The sequence below is a fragment of the Electrophorus electricus genome, chromosome 21, assembly GCF_041902795.1.
Source record: "Electrophorus electricus isolate QZ-2024a chromosome 21, ASM4190279v1, whole genome shotgun sequence".
Taxonomy (NCBI): Eukaryota; Metazoa; Chordata; class Actinopteri; order Gymnotiformes; family Gymnotidae; genus Electrophorus; species Electrophorus electricus.
This window is the reverse complement of record NC_137517.1, coordinates 2,717,501-2,728,984: the sequence shown is the minus strand read 5'-3', so window position 1 is coordinate 2,728,984 and position 11,484 is coordinate 2,717,501. Positions and strand designations below refer to the sequence as shown.

At 47.9% G+C, this 11,484-nt stretch overlaps 1 protein-coding gene across 3 annotated transcripts in view; it reads left to right on the top strand.

The window, feature by feature from the left end:
* The first annotated feature begins 3,831 nt into the window (after positions 1 to 3,831).
* col24a1 (collagen type XXIV alpha 1) overlaps positions 3,832 to 11,484 on the top strand; it is a 94,767-nt gene continuing 87,114 nt past the window's right edge. For 2 of the 3 annotated variants that reach the window (XM_035521492.2, XM_035521491.2), the window contains exon 1: positions 3,836 to 4,299. In XM_035521492.2, coding sequence (XP_035377385.2) covers positions 4,244 to 4,299 — 56 coding nt within the window. In that variant the 5' untranslated portion in view covers positions 3,836 to 4,243. Of the gene's footprint in view, positions 4,300 to 11,484 lie in introns of all 3 variants that reach the window. The other variant, XR_014119071.1, reaches the window with a different exon arrangement.

The window sequence follows — 11,484 nt, the reverse complement described above, 5'->3', positions numbered from 1 at the left end:
ACGTGAACGTGAATGCTGGTTCAGTCCTGCTCTCCTGCGCCCGCGCTGTGCTGGCCCAGATTTCAGCTCCACTAGAACGTTCCTGCAAGGTGTCTCTTTGGCCTAGGACAACTTATAGTCCTCAGAGACATTCTCAGAAAAGAATGTGTGTGGTTATCACAGAGCTGTGTAGACAAGCAGTGTGTGTGTGTGTGTGTGTGTGTGTGTGTACACACCTCCCTGTGTGCACACGCTAAGTGAGGTCACATGTGTTAATCATGCTCCTGTCTGTGTCTAAAGTGCCCCTCTAAACACTAACGACATCCCATCAAATTCAGGTCATTAGGAAAAGGTCCAGGCTGGATAAAAAAACAAAACAAAAACGGTGCCTCCAAGCAGTGTGAGACGTAAGGCATAAACATGGCGCATGCTTCCTCAGCCTCGTTCTCGCCTAACGCTTCTCTGAATGGAAACATTGGTGCTGAAGTCCTCCCACACCCCTGTTGTTTGCGTCCATCTCAGTCTTCCATCGTCTGTGCCGGCCGGCCGGTTTTGGCCGTATCGCTCGTTTCCTGTGGCAACGTGTTGCCAGTCCGCTGCCGGCAGGCAGAAACCCGAGCTGGGGGCAGGACTGAGAGCTGCTGCCCATATCCTGCGCAGACAGGAAGTAGAATCCTTACAGTCCTTGTTGTCCTGCAGTCAGGAGGGAGGCGTAATATTGTCTCTGACTCTGCTTTACACATCTTAGTTTCTATTCGAGATAACAAGCAATAATTAAAAGGCTCTATGTCAGAACTCTGTGGTAACAAAACCACACGGATTCTTCTAAACTGAGTCTCTCTGTGAAAATAACAGTTCAACAACTGTTTACACTTTAATACTGCCTCTGCAGAACTGCCTGTGTGATCATTAGCAATGTTTAATTCAGATTCACAAAATAAAAGTCCTCCTCCACAAAGTAAAAGTCCTCTCCTCCAGGTTTTTTTTTTTTTTTTTTCCAGCTGTCTGGCTTTGCTAATTAGCTCAAATTCAAAAATTTGTGGCAGAACTTTTGCTTGTCGAACTTTTCCAAGTCTGCTGAGGAAAGTCTTCAGTGACGTTAACCCAGTGGTGGGAGGCTGGGTCTACTCTGGGGTTCCCAGCTGCTTCAAATCACGAACACGAACAAACATTGGGCTCAATTTAAGGCAGCACCGTCTGGAACAGAACATGTGTACATTTTCAGCACAAGGCCACCTTAAACTGGAGCCCATTCCCTGAAAAGATTCGTGGTAAAGTCCGATTGTTTCTAAAATGTAAACGTGGTATGTGGAAGGTGTCCTTAAACCTAAAGAATGAGGCATGTGGTAATACATACCAGTTAAACTTTTATTTCTGCCCCTAAAATGCTGTTATTAAAAACATGTGGCATCATTAATAGACATCTGGACTTATGATCAAAATGGATGTCCATTGTCTTTTTCTAATAGTTCAAAGGCACAGATTGTTTTGGGCTGGCTGTCGAAAGCTGTGGAAGTTAGCAGATATAAACGAAAGATCCTATCAGGCTCCAAACCCAAAACCCTGCAGGCGTCTGCTGTGAAACATGTGGTGATGCTCTAAACCGAGTCAGGCTGTGGGGTTTGTGCCTGTTATTGTCAGCATGGTTTGCTTCACCCTGACCACGGTGGGGGCTTTGCACCTTGGGTGAGGTAAGTGAGGGTGAGGTTGGGGGAGGACCTCATTCTGGGTGAGGAGAGTGTGGGTGAGATACGGTGAGGTTCGGGAGGACCTCACTCTGGGTGAAGACCTCACCCTGGGTGAGGTGAGTGAGGATGAGGTTGTGTGAGGACCTCATTCTGGGTGAGGTGAATGAGGGTGAGGTTGTGTGAGGACCTCACTCTGGGTGAGGTGGGTGAGGGTGAAGTTGTGTGAGGACCTCACTCTGGGTGAGGTACGACTTTATTTCTGCATTTCTTTGGGTCTGTTGACTCATGGCTGGTTGCTCTGGTGTAGGACGTGGGATCCAGCAACACATGGACAAAGATGTCTAATGTTTTCCATTCAGAACGAGCATGAGAGGGATCTCACATATGACAACATCCACTTCATCTACTGCAGTTAAAACTGGAATGGGAAATTCAGAATGTGAACAAGCTCCTCTCTGGTCAAACCTGCCCATCGTATATTTAAATCCCTTTAAAACAGATATGTTTGCGTGCCCCTCTGTTGTTCGGGACGGAGCGCGGCCAGGCCGTAGCTGACTGCTCCTCTAAACAGCTGCTCCACACATCAGGGTGATGCGCAGGCCTGCGTTTGCGATCAGCCTGCCCTCCTACACACGCAGCTCCTTTGGGGAGGAAGTCGGGCTTGCCCTTGCTTTGTCACCCGGGCTCTCGCACTCGGACCCAGAAGCTCACGTTCACCAGCTGCCAGTAGTGGAAGAGCCAGTAAAGAGGTCAGAGAGGGCCTCTTAGTGGGAAAGGTTCCTGACTAACCATGAGAGGGTTGCCCGTTCAAGCCACTGCCAAGTTGCTCAAGTTGTATTCAGTCATATTTGCAAGTGTGGATAAATGTGTCAGCTGAATGTCATTTGTTTGGTGCTAAATTTGTCCAACAGCATGTGCTAGGCTTGTTTTGTTTGTCATTATTGTGCTTTTGAGGAAACTTCTGTCTTGTTCGGGTTACGTAAGCTTCAACAGACAGGAACAGAGATGCCTTTAAAAGGCTCACTGTGCTCCAGAGTTCCCAAAGCAGGGTTGAGACTCAATATGGGGTCTGACTCACCATGTGTCTGTAAGGCCCTGTGAGTCAAAGCAGCCAGACCATGGTAGCGCAACGCATGCTGTGTTTACAGGTTTCTCCTGCACACTTGATGCAAATCGTAAAGGTCATGATTACCCCACAAACTCATGTGGTAGACATGAATATTAGTTTGTGTTTACCAGCAACAGATTTAGGCTGTTTCTTTTTTCCTGCATAGTCAGTGGCTCAGGATATATCTGCTTGCTATGGGATTTAAAGGACCTGTTTGACACCAGTCACCCTGTGCTGTAATATCATGTACTAGGGTGTTGATAAAGAACAAAACCCAATCTGAAGCCCCTGTTCACTTAACACTGAGGGACAAATGAGTTTTGATTACTGTATCTGATTGGCAGGGCAGCCATAGCTGGGACTTTGCACATATGGAGTAAGGCCCAGGTCATGTGCAGGTCGATAAGATGTTCCGGTTACCTGCATTAGTGCGCAGTGACTATGGCCACGAGCTCTGGAGCTGGAGTCAGCGCGCTCTCACGGCGCGCATCCACGCTACCGGCTCCGTGGCTGGTCTGCAGTGAAAACGGGAGAATAAATGGTGAGAAAGCAGAAAATTGTCTGAGTGAGTCTACACGTGACCTGTAACCGTGTCAGATGTTATACGCGCGCTCCGTGTCGGGGCGCTTAGAGCACTATACGTCTGTACGTCGCAACATATCAGCTTGGCCACTGCGTCGTTTAAGGAACGTGTGTTCCCGGGCATCACTATAAAAGAACGTAACCTGACAGTAATATTTTTCCATTTTGGAGCTTTCTATCACTTATCATTTCTATCTTCTAGACATGCAAAGATCAAAATCGTTTAAACGAGGGATTGTATGGGTCTACCCATCTTTTAGCATGCACTTCACGTGCGACTTCAGCCCTCGGGTGTTCTTTCAGGTATTGAAATGAGCGACGCTGACGATCACACCGGTTTCCTAATCGATTCCAATGACGCTTATTTCTAATGTAAATAGATCCAAGAAAGGCCAAGAAACGGATCCGCTTTGCGTTGTGACCGGGTAGCGACGGGTGAAACACAACACCAACTGCTCGGGACATGGGCGTCTGCGCTCGCAAGAGTGCAAGTCAAGGCACGCGCTGAGCCTACCGCCCGGAGGTGGTGTGTGACGCTGGGGTTGTCTCACCACACACAGCGACCTTTCCATTACCAACACCAAGTCCAGTCTCAGAAGGAGTCGCCTGACGCGCAGCGCCGATAGCAGCAAGGTGTTTCTCCGTTCTCTGTTGCGAAGCAGCAGAAGGGTAATCAGAGCACGGGGAGGGTTGGGGGACGTTTTCGGAGACGCAAGGGGACCTCGAGTTCTACGTTCTCTGCACGATGAGGGAAGTCTGAGGTGGCAGTCCCCCGTCCAGTCACGCTTCCTTCGGCGGTAACCAAGGTCTAGCTCATGAACCGGTGTCCTCTGGCGTGGAATTCTGTTTTCACTTAGAACTCTGCTTCTTGGACAAATGCATACAAATGCATTTAGGAGCCCAACGGACAAGGAGTGGACAAGGTTCTCTCACAGCGAAAACGTGAGTAAAACATTTCTTTTTTACATTTGGAAATGCAACAGCACGCTGTCAACAAATAAGATGCGCGTTATGCGTTATGAAACGCGCCAGGTATTTAACGGATAACGTTCAATGACGCTTCGGCGCGGGCATCCCCGGTAGACCGTACAGAGGTTCCCTGGTAGACCGTACAGAGGTCCCTCAGCCTATAAAACACCGGCACAGGTCTCACCGAATACCGTGGCACCTCAAAAAGCGTGGATATATGTTGGCTCGTCAGTTTGTCGTTTTACCCAGCACGAGTTTCCGACTCTACCCCGGCTACACTAGCTGATAGGAGCAGTGGTTTTGGAATGTTTTGGCGCACTATTTATAACTTGCGGCGTTTATTTTGGCCGTGCACGTCCTGGTTGCCGCACATAAGAGGGCAGGCGCGCCAGCACAACTGCAAAAACCCCAACACGAAACGCTTCGGGATTGCTTGACATGTCCTGGAAAACCAAAGTACTCGGGGTGGGAGTTTAAGCAGTGCAGTGAATTCAGGCACAGGCCTATTATAATTTAATACAAGTATATTATAATTTAATAGGTACGTGTGTTTCATTTTAATGATTTCGGTTTAGACAATAATACGTAAAGCACTTATTATTACCGGGTAATAGCAGTATGGAGTCGTTGTAAAATTCGGCTCAGTTTAAGAGTAAATTTAGACCAGATGACGTAGAACCAAGAACTGCTCCGTAACACGTCTGTGGCAACTTGGGTGGTGATTTGTTCTGATGCGTCCAGATCCAGACAGACCAATGCAACCAGTCAGTGGGGCGGGCGGATCTCACGAGCTGCTCTGATCGGTCAGACGGTCCGTGGTAGGGGTGGCGGAACTGCTCGCGAGGAAACGCGACCAAACAAAAGTACGCGACGCTGCAGGTCGGCTGGGCGCGGGGACCGAGAGCGAGACATTCCTCATGGCCGTGTGGAGCTGCATATTTGCGAGTGAGATGCGTTCACATGGTGTGGCGTTCACCTCCACGGGCCGTGCTGTCTATACAAGCCCTTTCTCCTTCACTAGCGCGTGTAACTGAGGGGCATTTCCAAGAACATCCAAAACCCAAAGCATGGTATGGCGCTGAACTTTATGATCCAGTTAATGTCATTTCTACGCTCACCAGTGCTCAGCCACTTCCCGTAATAATACCTGTAATAATCTACCAGTGAATATGTTCCATAAAAACATCCAAAGATATTTCACATCCTTGCGCTCCTTTCTGGAGGTGACATAGCGCTAAGGCGGTGGTGAGGTAACACTAAGGCAGTGTTTAACAGAGGTGAGGTAGCACTAAAGCAGTGTTTAACAGTGGCGGTAGTTCTAAGGCAGTGTTTAACAGAGGCGAGGTAGCACTAAAGCAGCGTTTAACAGTGGAGGTAGTGCTAAGGCAGTGTTTAACAGAGGTGAGGTAGCGCTAAAGCAGTGTTTAACAGGTGAGGTAATGCTAAGGCAGTGTTTAACAGGTGAGGTAGCGCTAAGGCAGTGTTTAACAGAGGTGAGGTAGCACTAAAGCAGTGTTTAACAGTTGAGGTAGTGCTAAGGCAGTGTTTAACAGGTGAGGTAGCACTAAGGCAGTCACCTCCAGGTCAGTGACTCTGTGGAACGAGGAGGGTTTTGTGTGCACACACGTGACACTATATATCTGAACTCCATCTCCAGACAGACTCTGTTCTGCTCAGAAAATCAAAGAGAGAGCGAGAGAGGGAGGATGAGAGAGAGGGAGAGCGGAAGACAGACAGGGAGAGAGAGAGAGAAAGGCACAAATAGGCAGGTGTAGGGTTACTCCAAGGCCTTTGTGCCGTAGACACAGTAGATCTTTACTCCAGCCCCCTGCCTCTTTGACCCGATCAAGATGGAGGTGCCCCAGACTAAAAGAGGAGTGGAGCAGAATGTCCTCCACCTTCCGTGTGTCTGTTGCAGTACGAGGTGAGGCTCCTCCATCCAGAAGCCCTTGCAGAGCAGAGTCGGTCCCATCCTGGTCAGCTCTGCTGCAGGGGGCCATGTCACTGGGGGGTCCACAGGGTTCTCAAGGCTGTCAGATATCGGCTGTTTGCGCGTGACTCGCTTTGCTAGTGTTGACGCTAACGGTGGGAAGAAGTGCTCTTAGTTTGCTTCTGTATCCAGGAATGGAAAACCACCTAAAGCAGGAGGTTCGGGCTTGAAAATGAGTCTGTGTGCAAAGTAAATATACAAATTCATATTTTTGTGCATTTTTTTGTAGTCAAAAGTCTTAGTTGTCAAAGAGGCAAAATATAGTCACCAAGATTCCTGACTGGGAATGTAGTGAACCTGGACGTGGTGCGCATACTGGAGAGTCAGGGGGTGTAGAGCACATCAATCCCGCCATCTCGAGGCCTGTGTGCTTCAGGATGAAGGAAGAGCACAAGCTCTCTCTCTGTCTCACACACACGCAAACACACACACACATACACACATGCATACACAGAGGAGCGGTCACACTGGCTCTTTGTATTGCCAGTCTTGACACAGACTGGTCCCAGTATCAACATCCTCTCCACAGACAGAGCAGGTTAAGGGGCAGACTAAAATACTTCCAGGTCAAGTGTCAGTTATAAGCTTCCTACTGTAAAGACTTCACAAGAGAATGAACGGAGAGAATATACCTCCTCCTGCCCTTCAGACAAAGCCTACTTTCAAAGCCTTTTTCCACGTTCTGTTTTTCCCTGTTATTAAAACACATCAGTGGTTACTCTCTCATTTGTATAACTCTTGCCTTGTTTATGAATGGAGCTAGGTGGGTTTGATTTCGCCGTGGTTATGCCTCGTCGTGGTTACACCTCGCTGTGGTTACACTGTACTGCCTCTGCTTGGGCCTCGCTGGGATTACCCTGTCAATGGATTATTTATTTTGAGGATTAGCGGAGCCGTTAGCCACAGCACACAGATGTCTGGAACTGGTGCTCTGGTGGGTTTAAAAAAAAAAAAGTATTCCCCAGAGAAGAGCGTCATGTTTAATTTGGTTTCACCGCTGATGTAATTCGCTGTAGATTCCCATACGTCTGGCAAGCACCTATGTGGTGCAGTCCTGCGGGATACTCCTCCACAGTGCAGACCTTCAGAAACACCTGCTAACACCGGTCTGCTGACCCACCGTGACAGCGGCGTCATATTCTCAGGACTGCCAGACCTTGGTGTTTGTTTGCTGGATCAATTGAAGCTGACGTCTCCAGAAACGTCACCACGCTAAAAGGCGCGGCGTGTAGACACTCGTTGTTTCCACGCTGGTTTTCCCGAAATGGGTCCCAGGTGGAGATCTTGCTGTGATGAGGAATCATGACCAGGCTGGTATTCCAGCCACAGAGAGTGGGTTGGGAACGGACCGCCTGTTCCCGTGCCAAAGGCGCGTGAGTTAGGGATCTCGCGAGCTAGGGACATCTTGGCTGTGGCCTATTTGCTCACGGCGCACTCGTGGAGGGGGTTTACTGAGTGCTCTTGTCTGGCAATAGCTTTGACCTCGGGGCTGGCTCCCAACACTGGCTGTGGACAGCACGGAATGCTGGGATCGACTGAAAACCCTAGAGGAGCAACTCTGATGCTAGAAGCTATTCAGACATCACTATGGTTTAATAAAAACACTTTAGGACAACCTGTTATTCTGACTGGATTCTGATCAGATGACTAAGATCGGATTCTGATCAGAACAGTACACCAAGCATTGTGCCTCAACCTGTTAGCACAGGCCTACATTTGATCCACTCTCCATTAACACAAGATTAAACTAATATTAAGTAGCAGAAAACGAGTGTGTTCCCAAAGCCGTCTTCCATTATTTTCAGCTGTGCATTGGAAGAGTGTTTGGCTTGTTTTGGCCCTTCTGAAGGAACGTCACACCAGAGTCTCAAGAAGACACAGGTGACACGGCTCCTTTGTCAGCCCCCGCAGGGGAACTATGGGAAAATAAACAAGGATGATTGTCCCGGTTGGCCAATCAGCAGCAAGTTGGATTATTATTACACCACTGAGGATCAGACGTTGTCATGTGTGTTAGTTTAATTATATTAAAATAATATACTTCTGATCTTAGATTTGCCTTGAGTATCTAGTTGTGTTGTATATGGGATGCTAGTTCATTATTTGCTTGCTATTTGACCAAACCGCCGGAAGTTAGACGACTATTTAAACTATACTCCTACTAGTCAAAGAAATCTCCATTACCCAATTCTCTGAAAAAACCCAAAACAACTGAAAAGAACAAGAATCCATAATGGATCAAAAAAGCAACAGTGTGCAAAGTAACCGCTTGCTGAAAATCTCACTGACCCTTCTCTACACTACCCCTCCGCACCTTGAACCCCAAGCCTTACAACTTTACTCAAACAGACAGTGGGAGAACAGCTCACAGCTCCTTTGAGCTGGCATTTGAGTCCTCTTAGCCATTCTAGTACACTCAAAAGCTTCCATGTGGTTCCATAGCAACATTCGATGTCCTCTGATGTTCTCTGGTGTGAACCTGTGTGTTGATGTTGAATATCCACAGATGTGTGTTTGCAACAGGCAGGCATTCGTGCGGTGGAGGGTGTGCAGCTCCTCTGTAGCAAAGTCACTGTGCAAAGCTCAGTACTGCAGCAGCACAGCTTTGGCTGTGCGGCGCTCTGCTAGCGAATGTAGCCCGAGGGCCACGGTGATAATAATTATATAGTGTGTCCAGGTGAGTGATGAGTGTGTGTGTGCTCTCTGACTCCACATTCTTCTCCCTGGACTTTATGTAACAGGGCACTGACCAAGAAGTGGGGTGGAGACATGGGGTGGGGGTTGTGGGAATTGGCGGATGTGTTTAGAGGTGTGGGGTGGGGTGGGGTGGCGTGTGGAGAAGTGTGGCATGGGGTCATGGGGGGGTGGGGGTGTATGGTGTGGTGTGTGGGTGTGTTTGGGGTGGTGTGGGGATCTGACATATGGTGTGGTGTGTTTAGGGGTGGTGTGTGTGTGTGTGTGTGTGTGTGTGTATGGTGAATGGTGTGGTGTGTGTGTATGTATGGTGTGGTGTGTGTGTGTGTGTGTGTATGTGGTGTATGGTGTAGCCTGTGTGTATGGTGTGTGTGTGTGGTGTATGGTGTAGCCTGTGTGTATGGTGTGTGTGTGTGTGTGTGTGTGTGTGTGTGTGTGTGTGTGTGTATGGTGAATGGTGTATGGTGTGTGTGTGTGTGTGTGTGGTGTATGGTGTGTGTGTGTGTGTGTGTGTGTGTGTGTGTGTGTGTGTGTGTGGTGTATGTGTGTGTGTGTGTGTATGGTGTATGGTGTGGTATGTTGTGGAGGTGTTGTGCCCTAGAGCAAGCATGCTTCTGTCTCTGGCTTCTCCTGCTAGGAAGTGATACCACTACGCGTGAGTCTATGTAGCACCAAAAACAGACTGAGATATTTTCCTCATCTCATCCACATTGTATATTTACAGCGATTTCCAGGGAATGGTTGTCAGATGTTTATAAATCATGTTCAGCACTAAGTTAGGGAAAAATTAATTTTCAGTTCATTAAAATTTTTACAGTTCATATTCTTCGTCACATTGTCTTTTTTCTCCAGTTAAAGTTCATGTTAGTGGCACTGAAGCCATAGTCCACCCCAAAAACAATAACATCGCTAATAAAACAATAACATCGGTAATAAAACACTAACATAGCTAATAACAGGAATTAAGGCTACGTCCAGTTAGCTTGCCCTATGAGCCTTTTCTAATGTTCGGTTTTATTTTTATCTCTGTTAGCAATTGTAGAGGAAATAAACTTCCCTGGCAGTGCTTGTGGATGCCAGCAGTCTGTTTCAGTGGAAGCTGCTGTTTGTTGACAAAGGCTAGTCTGAGCAAGCAGGAAGATGTGTGTGTGTGACACTTCAGGCCTTTAGCACGTTACCATGGTATTGCATCTGAGAACCAGACATGACGCCATCAGAGTCACCTGACACACCTGTAAGGTGTTTGTCTTATTGAATGAAACCTGACATCTCTGCTTCACAGTATGTGTGTATATGTCTCTGTGGGTGTGGGTGTGTGTGTATATATATGTGTCTGGGTGGGGGTGTGTGTGGTTGTGTGGATGCTAGACACTAGACCCTGACATCAGCACACTGGACCTTGACATCAGCACACTAGACCCTGACATCAGCACACTAGACTGTGACATCAGCACACTACACTGTGACATCAACACACTAGTCCCTGACATCGCACACTAGACTGTGACATCAGCACACTACACTGTGACATCAGCACACTAGACCGTGACATCAACACACTAGTCCCTGACATCTGCACACTACACTGTGACATCAGCACACTACATTGTGACATCAGCACACTAGGTTCTGATCATGTGTTGGAGCATCTGCTGATATAACATATGGATGTCATTTCCTGGACTCTGATCGTACTGCCTGAGGGTTTTCTACAGCGGACACTCTTGACTGCCGTCCCATGGCTTTACATGCAGCCACTGTGGAGTTGTGTGATCTGGACGGATACATTAGAATACAGGTGTGAAAGGTTTTAGACTCAGATCCGCTCAACCTCCCCAACAGTGAGCCAAGACCCTCTCACGCTATGAGATCTATTAACAGTTTATAAATAAAGATATTCAGGAGTGAGATCAGCGGTAAGTCCGAATGAACACCAGAGACCACACAGGTGTACCTCCAGACCTCAGCATGTGGCGTTATGTTGTACACATACGACTATGCAGGCCAAATATTATTCATTTACTTGATGTAGTTGGCTGAGGATTCTGAAGGTGGAAGAGAGTTCCATGCAGCTAAGCCCGACTGCTGTAGTGCACACCTGGGGGACGTAATGCATACGTGGATTAGTTGCCCCTCACCGAGGGGTTAGTGGCTAACGGGATATGGCTTGCAGCTAACAACTAATGACTAGCAGCTAACAACTAATGGCTAGCAGCTGGCAACTAATGTCTAGCAGCTAACAACTAATGGCTAGCAGCTGGCAACTAATGGCTAGCAGTTAACGGCTAGCAGCTAGCAGTCCATGTCAGTGGGCACGGCCTCGTTCCCACATGAACTCCTACATTTATCCTCTCAAATTTATCCTTTATCCTTACAGCAGTGAACTGCACTGTGAGGATGATGTCATTTCAGTGCTTAGGACACGCAGTATGAAAAGGATTTCACTTGTGTTTTTAAGACAGTGTTTTAAGACA